Source organism: Hyperolius riggenbachi, chromosome 9, assembly GCF_040937935.1.
Source record: "Hyperolius riggenbachi isolate aHypRig1 chromosome 9, aHypRig1.pri, whole genome shotgun sequence".
Lineage (NCBI taxonomy): Eukaryota > Metazoa > Chordata > Amphibia > Anura > Hyperoliidae > Hyperolius > Hyperolius riggenbachi.
In genome coordinates this window covers 241,388,079-241,403,271 of record NC_090654.1, presented here as the reverse complement: position 1 = coordinate 241,403,271, position 15,193 = coordinate 241,388,079, and the positions used below count along the sequence as shown (strand labels likewise).

Below are 15,193 nucleotides of genomic sequence, written 5' to 3'. Positions count from 1 at the left end.
CCCTAGCAACAATATTTCGCCCGCCCCCAATCAGCGCTAGCGACGGCGGAGACGTCACATCCGGCGGCTGTAGGGCTAGGCTATTAGGATCCGTCCGGAGGAAGCGGGGCGGCCATCTTGGATGGTGTAGAAGCAGAACGGGGGGGGGAAGAAACACCGGCAGCCGCCGCCCCCGGATGTACAGGGAAGCCCAGGAGTAAGCTGGGCCTTGGTGTGCAGCGACTGCGGCCTAGCCTGTCACCCTCTCCCGGGGGGAAGCCTCGCCCCAGTGACATTCCAGCTGAGCCCGGGGCCTGTGTGACTGTTTCCCCGTCCCGCAGAAGAGGATGTGAGCCCCTCTCCCAAAGCTGTGCGTGGAGGATGAGCCCCCTGGAGCGCTGAGCCTCGGTACCTCCAGCCACTGTAACCACTATCACCACCCAGCGCTCAGCCCCAGCAGCTCCAACATCCCACCATGTCCACCAGGACCCCTCTGCCCACCGTCAATGAGCGGGACACTGAAAACGTAAGTTTGTCACACACCAGTTCTTTATCTCTGATCAAAGACTCAGGAATAGAGCTGCTGTACATATGTAGAAGCTGAAACCCAGGAGCCTATTATCATCATCCTGTATTTTCTCTAAATCCCGAAATTACTCTGGCTTCTCTCTCTTGCTTGACACAGCTGTTTAATTCTAGTCTTATGGGTTGTTATCTTACTTACAGTGGCCAAACATCTGGCAATTTTGCCACTGATTGCCCATCTGATTGTTATAATTGAATCTGGAGAAAATTGGTGTTGCAATAAGCGTGCGGGAATTTGTTTAATGTATTGATCTGACATGCTGAGAAATCTTGGGGTGATGTGCTTGATCGCGTGCGTGGTGGCAATGGTGTGGGTTATCTGTGACTGAACACCTGGCCACTGTCACCCCAAATGTTAGATGTCCCACTGTTTACCAGTGCGTGTAAATAGTTGGTCTCTGCTGCTTTTTCGCATTCTGCTAGACTACTGGCGTGGACCTTTAGGGGACAGCAGACAGGAAAAGTTTTCATGAGCTGCATCAGGAGATTCGGGGGGATGTTGGACAGGGGTGGTGAGGTGTTGTCGTGCTGAAATTCATCAGGAATTGGCCTGTGGTGTCTGGGCAGCCAACAGATCTCTTTGATCAGATTAGATCAGGGAGAGATCTGTTTCTTGGTCAAATCTGTTCATACATTGCAAGATGTATGGGCACCTTAAAGGGAAAAAGATATGGGGCCACAGCATACAAACATGCATACCTGGGGCTTCCTGCCGCTATCTTCGACCTGATAGCTACCACGCCATTGTCTACACTTGTTTGCCTGCTGTTAGCCCTGGAAAGTCCTCCAGTCTGGGGCCAACTGCGTATGCGTGGCCAGGTGGTGCACGTGCTTCTGCCGTGTTAACCTCACCGGGAAACGCTCTGCGCCAAACGCTTTTGGTGATGGCAGTGTGATGGGGGAGCGCGCCTGGCTAGACTGCGCAGGCGCTGAATGGTGGAATTTATGGGGCCAGTTGCGAGTGAACGGGGAGCTAGAAGCGGATGGTGTGGGAGTGATGTATGTTTTTATGCTGTGCCCCCCCCCCCATCTCAGGTACATTTAACGCATTCGGGAAGTGATGCTTCCCTGACTAAAAATTGATTGGGTAGTAGTGATGGATTCTACTATCGCCATATTCACTACCTGCCCCTGGATCACATAATCTGGGGTTTATTTTAAAATCTAAATATCCAAAGAATGCAAAAAAGCTATTGTTTAAGGTCCTAAATGAATCTGGAAACAATAGAGATCACTTTTTTTCTTTTAATGTTAGTCAATAAATGGTGTCATCCTGATTCGAGACTTCCTACCGAAGAAATCTAATTGAGATTGGATCGAACTGGCAGCGCTGTGCTTTGTGCTCCTGATTGTATGGTCTTGCTCCGCCTTCCCGCTCGATAAATTTTTCAGTGTGCTGGATATCCCTTATGACACTGTCCAAGATTGGTTGAAAGTTTATGGATTAGGCCTTTTGAGGTGCATTAAATATTTGCCCGATTCAAAGTGATCAAATTGATGAAAAATATCCATGTTTAAATAGCCTTCCTAAGCTTCTTAGACATGAGCATAGAATTTTGAGTTTTTACATAGATTTTCAGTCTAATGCATGGTACACACCATGCAATTTCTTATCAGACTGATGGTCGAGCCCATTATTTCCTGAAGGGTCCGATGTGGTTCCTGATTTTTGTTCCGATCAATTTTGTATAGAAGTGATCGGAAAATTAGATCAGCCCTGCCGGAAATAATCAATTTGACCATCAATCTGACAGGAAATGGCATGGTGGGCACCAGGCAAAGGGTACTGGAACTTTGCGCATGAGTAATTAGATTCTGGGAATGAATGTTAAAGTGAGTTTGACAGTTAATTGTTCTCTTCTGCATTCTGTTTACCCCTGTGCAAAGGTTGGGTTTAGCCTTCTCAAATGCCTATGATGTTAAAGGGGAAAAAATGAAATTTGAATTGTAGATCACTCCTCAACCCTCCCTGGAGCGATACTGCTTATGCATAAGATACAGATGTGATACCACTGTGGAATGGTGTGAACAGAGTTTTAAGATCCAGCAAATTTGTCGGATATCTGTAGACAAGCTAGAGTCTCTGGTGAGACTGCACCAAACTGCTGCCACAGCAGACTTTCATCTAGCGTGTGTAGAAGGCTTAAAGCCTTATACGTGTGTTAGCTGGTTCTCGGCCTAGGCCACCTCTAAGAATTGAGCATGTATACTGTCACCCTGGCACGTCCCAACTGCCGGATGGTCTCGGCTGAGCCCATCGTTCTGCAACATGCCCCACTCAATCTGCGTCACTCAATTGTGCTGCGTCATTTCTTTTTCACCTTTGCACCCCCCTTCATAGGAATAGAATGCATCATAGTCTGCAGGCTAGCAAGGCATCTGTACAGCACTCGCCCTGGAACTGCTGGATGTATAGAGTCCCGATTTCTGTGGGAGTTGGTAATTGTTCATGTGTACTCATCTTAAGAAAAAATGAGGTTCAGAGACATGCACTGCTAGCCTCACCTATCAGTGTTATCTGTAGTCACATTTTTTTTTTTTTTGGTTTGTGAAAGGTTCTTAAGCTAAACTCTTATACCCACATAGCAATTTTCTTTGAGGTATGAGCGATTGTTTCTGCGATCTCCTGACGTGTGTTCGAGTGCGCTATTAGCCGAACAATGCTTTGCAGCGATGACCTCCACAACGTATCGGATATTTAAGATCCCCGACGACTCCTGTGCAAAGTGCTGCGATTGTTTTTAATTCTCATTCGCACCCTTCACGTTTCATGGGGCAGGAAGATGGATCGGGGAACGCTCGTCTTCGAGTGTCGTCGCTGTGATCCATTTTCTTGCGTCTTCCGGGGAGTATTCTGCATTACAGAAGCCACGAAGAAAAAAAAAAAAGGGTCATTTGGGAAAAGTTTTTTTTGTAGCTGTTGCCATATAAATTGTTTGGCACTTTGGGAAGGTGGAGAAGAAACAAGTGATCTCCCGGCTATGGTAGGAAAATGGCAATAGTGATTGGATTTGATTTTTTTCAGTATGCCGAATTATTCGTTTTTGGTGATCATACATAAATGGAAAAACTTACTGAAAACTGGCTAAAAAAAAAACTATAATTTGGTTGACCTAAGTTACAAATGTGTAGGGGCCTTGATGAACTTTTTTTTTTTTTTTTAAGTTAAAGAGACACTGAAGCGAAAAAAAAATGATATAATGAATTGGTTGTGTACTATGAATAATTACTAGAAGATTAGCAGCAAAGAAAATATTCTCATATTTTTTCAGGTATAGAGTGTGTTTTCTAACATTGCATCATTCTCTAATATGTGCAGATTACACAACACTCTGCATTCAAAATGATTCTTTCAGAGCAGTCTGTGAACTAATGACCTCTCCTCTAGCAGATAAAAAGAAAACTGTTCACTTATAGTTGAGATAATAAAAGTCAGAAGACAGCCCTCTCCACAACTTTGAAAGTCGTAGAGATTAATGGCTTTTTTGCATAGAGATAACAACTGGAGTTTCTCAACTCTTCCTGTACTGGAAACAATTACACTGATGTATCTGATCTTAATGTTTTATTTCTTAGCTGTGCTACACGTACAAATCATAATATCATAATTTTTTTTTCGCTTCAGTGTCTCTTTAACTCCAGCTGGGGGAAGCTTCTGGATGGTCCAAATGCATCCCCAATCCTCTGAAGCCCTGCTGTCCCTATTTTTGGACCGTCTAAACAATATTCAACATTAAAGGGAACCTGTGATGGCCCCCATGCATTTATTTATACTTACGCCTGGCTTCCTCCATCCCCATGAGGTTCGTGGCCTTCCTCACCGTCCTTTCTGGCCCCTCCGTTCACTAGATATGCTAGTTGGTAATAGGGCCTCATATGCACACCCATCGCACTCCTGGGTTTTGTAGCGTTCTGCAGGCACGGGAGCGTGGCAGGGGTGGGCATGTGCCTGAGTCGCGCATGCGCAGAGGCCCACGACTGACCAGATTAGTCAAGGATAGCAAACAGAGGAGCCGGAGAGGAAGGTGAGGGAGGCCACGGACCTATGGGGCTGGAGGAACCCCCAGGTGAGCAGGGCTGTGGAGTTGGAGCAATTTTGGGCACCAGGAGTTGGTGGTTTCATTAACTTAGTCTGAGTTTGATGATTTTTGTACTGACTTCACAGCCCTGCAGGTAAGTATAAATAAGGCATAGTGTACCATATCAGGTACACTTTGAAGGCGAGTATTGTCCATGGCCATGCTCCCCTCCATGGATGAGCGTGGTTGCCCCGTGCTGGTACAAAGTACAGCTGGTGTAGGAGTAGGATTGGCTTGTGCACACCTTTTCTCCATGCACGAGCGGCTCTGCTACTGTGCATGTACTAACCCCCTGGAATCTGCCCAGTGTGGCCGCGCTTGTACACAGAAGTGTGCAATCATGAAAATTAAGAGGGTCTTGGCAATGGGTCTAACATTACCAGGTTTGCTTTAAAACTGGTATGCACTAGAAGGCGCTATGTAGAGTTAACACTGGGGTTCCCAGTATCGATCACTTTATTGGCTCTAGAGAAGCTGAGATCTGCAGACTGTGAGACTGCTGAATGTGTTTTGCATGTGTATTAAGGGTAAACTTTGGGCTTGGTCCAGTAATTAAAAATTTTATATCGTGCCAACATATGACACAGCAGTGGCATTAATTCTCGTCGAGACACATGATCCAGCACACACGACCTAGATTTTAGCAAATCTGTCTTTCATTTTTGCTGGAAAAAAACAGTCCCTCATTTTTCATTCTATCAGAACTAGGTGGGCTAGGTTGGATGATTTTTGTACCCGCTCCATAGCTCTGTGGAGTCCAGGAGTCAGTCAGAGCAATTTTGGGTACCTGGAGTCGGAGTAAGTGGTTTCATAAACTGAGGAGTTGGAGTCAGATAATTGTTGTACTGACTCCACAGCCCTGGATAGAAAACTGATGCAAAGCTGATGGGACTGGAGTGGAAATGTACAGATTTATGTGTGAACCAAGCCTAAGAAATTTCCGAGCCAAGCTGTTGTGGAATTATTATAGTACCCCTTAAAGTGTACCAGAGCTCATGAAAATAGATTTATACATACGTGGGTTGGTCGGAGCCAGTCAGTCGTAAGAGAAGTGCGCCCTAAACGCAGCTGCTGGAGAGATACGCAAAGAGCGCACTTCTCCTGTGTAGACTGGAGCCGACTGACGGAAGTGCGGGGACCTGGTACCAGTGCTGCAGAAGACCAAGGATGTCGGCGTGGGATCGGTTGGAGCGTATGGGGCTGGAGGAAGCCCCAGGTATGTATAAATCTTATCTATTTTCATGAGGTCGGAGTTCCTTTAAGTGATGAAATATTCTGTGGATTAAGGCTAGGTCCACACTTGTGCTCTGCAGAATGGATCCTTTTTTGTAAACCATTTTTTTTCCTCTCCGTTTTGAGAGAAAATGGCTATTTTTGCAGGGATGTTTCCAGATCCCCAGCCCTTGCCGTGTGTGTGGGGGCCGCCATGCTGAAGGGCAGAGCAGGCAGGAAAGGGGCAGCGGTGGGATCACTTAAAATCAAGATAATGTAGCAGGCAGTGAGTGGGGAACTTAATTCCTTGCGCTTCACCGCTCGCTGCGTCACTTCCTGTAATGCCGTCCAATGACCATCAGAGGACGGCATTACAGGAAGGGACGTGGCAATGGTGGGTCGCAAGGAAGGAAGCCTGCTACATTATCTTGATTTTGAACAATTTGAAACTAGCTGGAGGGGTAGCGGGGACGGGGGACTCAGGTGAGGCAGCATGTCGGCCCCCCCCCCCCAAATTTTTTTTTTTTTTTGCCTGTGTAGAGGGAAATCCGGTTTCCCATTGCTTGCCACTACCACTGCGTGTATCAGGGTCCAGATCCGTCGCGTGAAAATGCAGAAGATCCGGACCTTCCGTTCAAGTTTTGAAAACTGGTCCCTGCAAACGCAGACAGATCCATTTTTGTTTCTTGGGTGAAGATGGCTGCTAATTTTATCATCCGTTTTTTAAAGGGAACCAGAGAGGTTGGGGGGAAGCTTTAATACATACCTGGGGCTTCCTCCAGCCCCATACGCACGGATCGCTCCCACGCCGCCGTCCTCTGCTGCCTGGATCCGCCGCCACCGGGTCCCGTCATTGCCGCCAGTCGGCCGGCGGACGCGGGCGATTCGCCGCATCACACGGAGCTCCTTCTATACAAGTACGCATGAGGCTGCCTGCTGTGCAGCCGCATGCGTACATGTATGGAGGGAGCCCCTGTGATGCGGACAATTGTCCGCGTCCGCCGGAAGTGACGGGCCCGGTAACGGCGGTTCCAGGAAGCGGAGGATGGCGGCATGGGAGCGATCCAGGCTTATGGGGCTGGAAGAAGCCCCAGGTATGTATAAAAGCTTGTTCTTTTTTTTTTTCAGCCCGTTCCTCTCTGGTTCCCTTTAATCAGGGCTGAAAAACAGAACTGAAAAACTGAGCCAGGCATAGGTTTCGGACCTAGTGTGGACTAGGCCTAAGTACATGGTGTGCTAATTACAGCCTGCTGACTTTGTTCATGGTGCTTGAGGTCTTCCGGGTCCCTCCTGATCCTCATTTCACATTTTTTTTTTCTCCTTTTTTGTTTCTACACCGGCTTTAGGGAAGTCCACTGTATGGTGAACAGGAAATTATGCACTGGGCTTGTGAGAGTCCTGAACAGTGCATGCCCAGTGAAGTGGAAGCACTTGTGCACCACTTCATTCCATGCTAGTGCTTTTTTTTTTTTTTTTTTTTTTTTTTTTCTGCTTGGTATACCCAGTGTAGATTCACTTCTACACAATCACTTCCTCTAGCTTCTTCCATGGACGAGCCAGCCAAATATTAAGTGCCTATTTCCACTATGCCTGGAGCTGCAGTATTTTCACGCATGCAAGTGGGACAGGCAAACACTGCCTTTCTCCCTAGAGACTTGCTGTCCAGATCGCACTACGGTGCAAATCGGGACGGCATGCTGCAGATTTGGAGAAATCTGTACTCAGGGAATCTGTATGGCTGATATTGGTCCTGGCATCGCACTGTGGCAGCCTTGTTGCATTGAAGCAAATGATGGCTTTTTCCAACTGCCAAGCAACCAATATCTCCCTCCTGTGTTTATGTATACAGTATCTATAAAAAAAACAAAACCTTTTATGCTGGGTACACACTGAGATTTTCTGTAAGATCGATTATTTCCAACTTGTCTGATTTGCTTCCGATTGATTTCCGAGCATTTTCCAATCGATTCCTATTAAAGTGCATGGAAATCGATCGGAAAATGCTCGTAAATCGATCGGAAAGGAAATCGGACATTTTGGAAATTATCGATCTGACAGTAAATCGACCAGAAAATCTCAGTGTGTACCCAGCATTAGCCTTTCGCATTGTTAGGGGGTGAGATTATAAATGATGGCAGTTGCCACTGTCTGGTTTTTTGCTGGTCTGCCAGTAGTAAAGATGATTGCATGCAGACTGAATGTGGATCAAACAATATGTACAAATTACGTGGCAAATATCAATCCTCTCTTGATCTCTTTGAAATGTCTTGATTTCCCCCTCTCCTCTCTAAAGTTCTTTTTAACAAAAGCCCATTGGCGGTGTGAAGCGACCACATACCCAATGGGTATATTCCAATCTCTTTTCACTGCACAGCGATCATTTTAAAAAGTCCATTTTGCAGTAATTAAAAGGAAATAAATATGGCAGCTTCCATATCCCTTTCAATTCATGTGTATTGTAATACATTAACCTTAATGAAAAAAAGGTCTGGAGTACCCTGGTCAGAAGCACCCTCTGTTTAGTGGCATTACACAGGGCTGTGAGTCGGTACAAAAATCATCTGTTTATGAAACCACCGACTCTGACTCCAACTCCATTTACCCAAAATTGCTCTGACTTCTCGACTCCGACTCCTTAGAATACTTACCAGGGCTGTAGATTTTGTACAAAAATCATCCGACTCCTCAGTTTATGAAACCAGAGTCAGACTCCAGGTACCCAAAAATTACTTAGACTCCAACTCAAGGCAAGTGCCATGTAGTCACCGCCCTGTTCACGTTTAATCTTTGTCATGCCCCCAGTTTTATCCAGCATAGTAGTAATCTATTTCAGGGGAAGTTATTTAAATAGTAACTTCAACTATGCTTGTTTCATTTACACCATAGATTACAGTATTTGGCACAATATGGACCCGATCCAATTTGTTTTTTTACTAGGTGAACTTTTCACATAAATTTATAAAATCAGTTCTGTTTAGTCGGTACAAAAATCATCAAACTCCGTTTATGAAACCACTGACTCCAGGTACCCAAACCTGCTCTGGGCCCTACGCCACATTCCTTGCATGGCTATGGAGTGGGTACAAAAATCATCTAACTCAAACGCTGACTCCAGTTTATGAAACCACTGACTCCAACTCAGGATTCAGGTGCCCAAAAATTACTGACTTCTCGACTCGGACTCCACAACATTCCTTTTAATCCACCAGCAAACAAGTACCGTATATACTCGGATACAAGTCGACCTCCTTTATAAGTCGACCCCAATATTTGACCCTCATAAACTTGAATTTTTCATTTTCCCTACCCATGCTGCCTGTAATTCCCCCATCCCTCCCTCCCACCATCACCCAAACACTTGATGCATTTAATAACCCCCTCCCTCCCACCATCACCCAAACACTTGATGCATTTAATAACCACCTCCCTCCCACCCACCATCACCCACATGTTTGCTACCTCTAAATCACCCCTCCCACCCACCATCACCCATAGGAGGTCCCTGACCCTGTCTCCATTGCACCCCTCCTTCCCACCATCACCCAAGCATTTGAGGCTTATAATTACCCTCTCCCACCCACCATCACCCAATGGGAGCCTCTGTATACATTTCCTACTTGCGCTTTGTAATCCTGGGAGCCTCTGCATCAATGCCCAACTTGCGCTTTTGTAATCCTGTGGCAAAGTGATCCCCACGGCAGAAGCAGTCACCCCTCATCAGCGTGCGCTGGTTTCTCTCTCCCTTCACTCGCTCTGACCTCCGTGCTTTAGCGTAGCTCCGTCTTCTGACATCAGGAGGCGGGGCTACGCTAAAGCACGGAGGTCAGCGCGAGTGAAGGGAGAAGAGAGAAACCAGCGCACGCTGATGAGGGGTGACTGCTTCTGCCGTGGTAATCACTTTGCCACAGGATTACAAAGCGCAAGTAGGGCATTAATGCAGACGGCTCCCATTGGGTGATGGTGGGTGGGACGGAGGGGGCACACTGGCATATTGGCTACAAGTTGGGAAAATTAGGACTACTCACGTATAAGTCCACCCCCCCACTTTTAAACTTTGAGTCAGTCCTAAATTTCTCGACTTATAGCCGAGTATATACGGTAGAATAATTTTGGTACTTTTTCAACTGCAGAATCTTGAAACATTTATTTTAAACAGAAGCAGAAATGTATCGCCTTGGAAAAGAAATGTAGGGAAAAAAGTGAATTGATTCAGGCCCTATGTAAGAAAAGAATTTACAGAAATGGTTTGGGTACCTGTTAGGATTTTTAAATCACAATTCAAGTAACATTTTTGTTTTGTTTCCTCCTAAGAATAGAAGTTTTGCTGCCAGTAAGTGTTTCCTATTATAGTATGTGCTTCAGACAAGTAACACAGGGAGAGGCAGGAGCTTTGTTTGTTTGACATCAAGCAGAGCAAAGGGTAAACTATTAAGCCTCAAACACATAATACTTCATCTTTAGCTGTGCTGATCATTCTTGGCCATTACCGCCCAGAACCTAAAGGCTCATACACACATCAGACTATAGTCTTTGGAAAATGAAAGATCACAGACCAATCTTGCCACCCTTCATGTAGTATGAGAACCATACTCTACACAGTCTTTTCTATGGAGCTGAACTCCACATCAGACACAAATCTTTGCAAGATGCTGCACACACAGATGCTGTACAGACACAAAAGATCAGTATCTGCAAAAGATCTGTTCCTGCCAAAAATCCATTCCTGCAAATTGCAATGATAGTCTATGAGATCTGCAGATCATCATACACACACGATTTAACTGACATTCATCTGCAGATCAAGCAATCATCTGCAGATCTGAAAATCCATCCTGGTGGATCTGATCTGCAGATGAATGTCAGTTAAATCATGTATGTATGATGATCTGCAGATCTCATAGACTATCATTGCAATTTGCAGGAATGGATTTTTGGCAGGAACAGATCTTTTGCAGATACTGATCTTTTGTGTCTGTACAGCATCTGTGTGTGCAGCATCTTGCAAAGATATTTTTCTGATGTGGAGTTCAGCTCCATAGAAAAGACTGTGTAGAGTATGGTTCTCATACTACATGAAGGGTGGCAAGATTGGTCTGTGATCTTTCATTTTCCAAAGACTATGGTCTGATGTGTGTATGGGGCCTAGAATGCATACAGTAGAGTGGGCTAATTGCGGAGCTGGTTCTAGACTCAAAGGGGCCCTTGGCAATGATTACATCCACCGCCCATACTAGGTATAAATGCACATGAGCGGTGCATATGCAGTTTGGCAGAATTGATTTTTATATATATGTGCACCTTTCTTTAATGCAAATAGGATGGGTATAAAGTGGTTAAGGCATTCCTTTGCACAGTAAGAGTTTAATTTCACAGTTGTAAAGGTTGTAGATTTTCTTAGAGACAATCCTTTTGCGTTTGCCTTGTGCAACAGTCTATTTTCAGTGCAGCTGTCCCAAGCAGTGGTTTAGCAAACCGGACTTGGATCACTTAAGGTGACCAAACATCTAGCGATGAATGGGCAAATCGACCAAGACACAGATCACTCTCTGATCGTATCTAATCAGAGAAACCTCTTTTGGCTGCCCATACACCAGATATTCCTGATCGATTTCAGCATGAAATATCTTGGGAATCGGCCTTGTTGCGGCATTTGTTGACCCCCCTGTCCCCACAATGTTAATGTGCTACATATTTATAATGTAATTTATAGTGCATTTTAATCTGTGCAATGTACTTCTTATAAAAATGTGTCCAAATGTAAACTTTTTTTATTTATTTTTTTAATATTGCGATATTGGTTCATTAATTGCAGTTTGATGCAATATGTAGTCATTCTAGAATTGTAAAGGACAGCTGTAGCGAGATATATATGGAGGCTGCCATATTTATTTCCTTTTGACCGCCTAACGCCGTGCGGCGTCGGGAGGGTGGCAGCTCCAGGACCGCCTAACGCTGAAAGGTGTGAAGTCCTGGGGCGGGGTTTTTCAGGAGATCGTGCACATCTCCACTTAGAATGAGCTCTGCTCCATCAAGAGCGATCGGCTGTCATAGGCTGGTGGGGGAGGAGGAAGGAAAGATAAAGAAAAAAATACACGTATTTATAAAAATAAATAAAACAAACACTGCAGCAGCGATCAGAGCCCACCAACAGAAAGCCTATGGTCCTGAAGTGGTTACAAAAATTCTAGTTGCCTCTGCCAGTCCTGCTTATCTAATTGGCTGTAGTAGTGTCTGAATCACACCAGAAACAAGCATGCAGCTAATTTTGTCAGATCTGACAATATCAAACACCTGATCTGCTGCATGCTTGTTCAGGGTCTATGGCTAAAAGCAGTGCTGTCCAACTGGCGGGTTGAACTCTCTCTTGCCTGGACAAAGCTGGGACATTGATGCTGTGCCCCCTCCAGCCAAAAAATCTATTGTTGGCCATGCCCATGAAGTTGGGACAGCACTGGCTAAAAGTGTTAGAGGTAGGGGATTAACAGGATAGCCAGGCAACTAGTAAAGCTTAAATGACAAATATGGCAGCCTTCATATCCCTCTCGCTTCAGTTATCCTTTAGGCTGGTTTCACAGTGGGCCGTTACAGGTGCACGTTAGTGCAGCCTGTAACGCAGCCCACCGCACAGTAATGAAAAATCAATGGGCTGTTCACAGTGCCCACGTTGCGTTACATTGTAAAGTTGCGCCACAAGCCAACGTACTGCATGCAGTACTTTATATGCGGCTGAGCCGCGTTAGACTGCTTGCACATGCTCAGTAATGTTGGGGAGGAGCGGAAAGCGGCCAGGCACATGGCTAATTAATATTCACTGCACGTTGTGACGTGCAGTGTTTACTTCCTGGAGCGGCCGCTCTGTGCGGCGATTGGCCGGCGGGACCACGTGATGCGGAGAGCTCCGCTCACGTGGTCTCCGCAGTGACTCCGCAAGAGCAGGCGCACCAAGAGCTGCTTGTAACGCGGCTCTTGGTAGCGTCCTGCTCCAACACCACCAGGCGTTGCGTTAGGGGGACGGTATGCCACCTTAACGCCCCCTCTAACGCAACGTCCTGGTGTGAAACCAGCCTTAGATACAGTGCAGCATGGATGGTGCTACAGGAGACTTTTCAGGGGCATGCTGTGTATGGAATAGGGGATTAATGAACAGTCATTCTGTGGCCTGTCTAGGGAGAGAGGACTGATGACTGGACTGATTTACATGAACTGGCTTTTATGTTTGAGGTTATTGCAGACAGATGGGACCTGCCATATACTTCTGTTGAGATGTGACACACGGTTTACCACAGGCCGACTGAGATCTTTCAGGAATCGGGCTAGTGACGTCACCTTCGGTGTTCCCCCCCCCCCCCCCCCCCCCCCCGCAGTGTTAAATGTGCCTTATACATGAATACTTTCCCTGTCAGTGTCCATCTCTATCCTCTTCCCCACTTACACATGCCCCCTGTGGTTGTCAGCATATGCATGTGGGCGTGCATGTGATTTCATTCACCCGCCATTACATTATTGCTGTGCACCCCATTGAGCATGTCCTACAATTTGCAGCATATTGGATTGATACATACGACTAATTTTGGCACAAAATTGGTTGCCTCATTGATCGGCATATGGGCGGGAGAGGGCTGTGCTGTCTGCTTCAGATCTGGGTACTGCGCATGTGCAGGCCCTTCTCTGCACTCCTGTGGGTGGGAGCATTCTGTGCATGCCCAGCTCATGTATTTGTGAACTCTACAAGCGTAAAATGGGTGCGGGAACGTGATCTAGGCGGCACACAGATGGGACCACGTATCTGCAGTAGCTGGATCTCTCGGAGAGCGGACAGTGACTGACACCCTGCAGAGGATCGGAACTACAGCGAGGGACCGGGTAAACTTGAGGGGGGCTAGAAGAAGTCCCAGGTAAGTATATCTGAATCTCCCCCCCCCCCCCCCCCCCACTGTTAACTGGAGTGAAAAGAATGTCGGCTGCCATATTAATTTACTTTTAAACAATACCAGTTGCCTGGCAGCCATGCTGATCCATTTGGCTGCAGTAGTGTCGGAATTACAACAGAAACAAGCATGCAGCTAATCTTGTCAGATCTGACAATGTCAAACACCTGATCTGCTGCATGCTTGTTCAGGAGCTACGGCTTAAAGTATAAACAGAGGTTTAGCAAGATGCCATGCAACTGGTATTTCTTAAAAGGAAATACATGTGACAGACTCCATATACCTCTCGCTTTAGTTGTCCTTTAAAACTAAGGAAATGCTGTGAAAACTCTGGGACTGTAAAACCACTTGCTTAAAAAAAAAATGCAATTTGCATTTAGCGAATTTCATTGTGAAACAGCACAAAAAGTTTTGTAGCATTATTTATTTTAGAACTTATTCTTTTCAGCACTGTGGATAATCATGTGTTTACAGAACGTCGTGGCTTAGTCAGTTGGTTTCCCTTCCTGTTTTATGAAGCATAGTTGTGATCTAGCGTTTTCAATTATGGTATAGTTGCTTGAAAATGAGGTACTTCACAACAAAGGGACTGACTAAAATTCTGCGCATTGGCGGTTGCTCAAGATCAGTGATGGCACTATTATTAGCTGGTGGTGTGCAGTACGCTGTGTGGGGCAGGCGTTGCACTCCACCTCAAGGCGTTGTGCTCACCATCTCACTGCTAGTCAGTGCTGCAGCCAATCTGAATGTGGCAGAAGGGGGTGTGCGGAGCGGCAGGACATAGACACACAGGGACTTGCTTGGCAATTGCAATAGAGAATACATAGTACAGGCTGTTGAGATTGGATTACACAGTAGTTTTTGCGCCATACGCTCAGGTGTCCCAGCCACCAACCGCTCAGTTCCTCTTTATTTAGCCCGAAGGCTGGCTGGAGCATGGGGCTCTCCATAGGACAAACACAGCGAATCCAGTGCAGGAGATTTGAGTGCAGCCGGTGCCACCATAGACCGTAAGAGAAATTATGGCGGTGCTCAGTGAGTAACTTCGCGCTGTCGAGACGGTACTGAAGTTACTTTTAAAACACTAATTCAGCCGCCAGCAACAGCTGGAAGCCAAATTAAATCATTCCCCACCATCCACGTGGACCTGGAAGGGGAATAGTAATTAACGCTGCCAGAACTTGTGCAGCAGCAGGATAAGCCATATATCGGCTGTATCCTGTGCCCAAGTCTCCCGGCGGCGATTTTCTTGTATGCCCATAGGATGCTGTAGATCAATTCTCCCTAGCAACGGAAATTTTCATTGGTCCACCATGAACCAATGCGAATTCTCCCTGCTGCTGATACCCATTGGTCTTTTGCAGCCCAGTAGCGATCCCCATGCTTCTGCTGGCCACCGGGCTGTGTTAG

General features: G+C 46.1%; 1 protein-coding gene across 10 annotated transcripts in view; it reads left to right on the top strand.

Moving 5' to 3' along the window:
- The first annotated feature begins 22 nt into the window (after positions 1-22).
- MARK3 (microtubule affinity regulating kinase 3) overlaps positions 23-15,193 on the top strand; it is a 158,052-nt gene continuing 142,881 nt past the window's right edge. For 4 of the 10 annotated variants that reach the window (XM_068254218.1, XM_068254217.1, XM_068254223.1 and 1 more), the window contains exon 1: positions 24-505. In XM_068254218.1, the coding sequence (XP_068110319.1) occupies positions 455-505 (51 nt within the window). In that variant the 5' untranslated portion in view covers positions 24-454. Of the gene's footprint in view, positions 506-15,193 lie in introns of all 10 variants that reach the window. The other 6 variants (XM_068254216.1, XM_068254215.1, XM_068254220.1 and 3 more) reach the window with 4 other exon arrangements.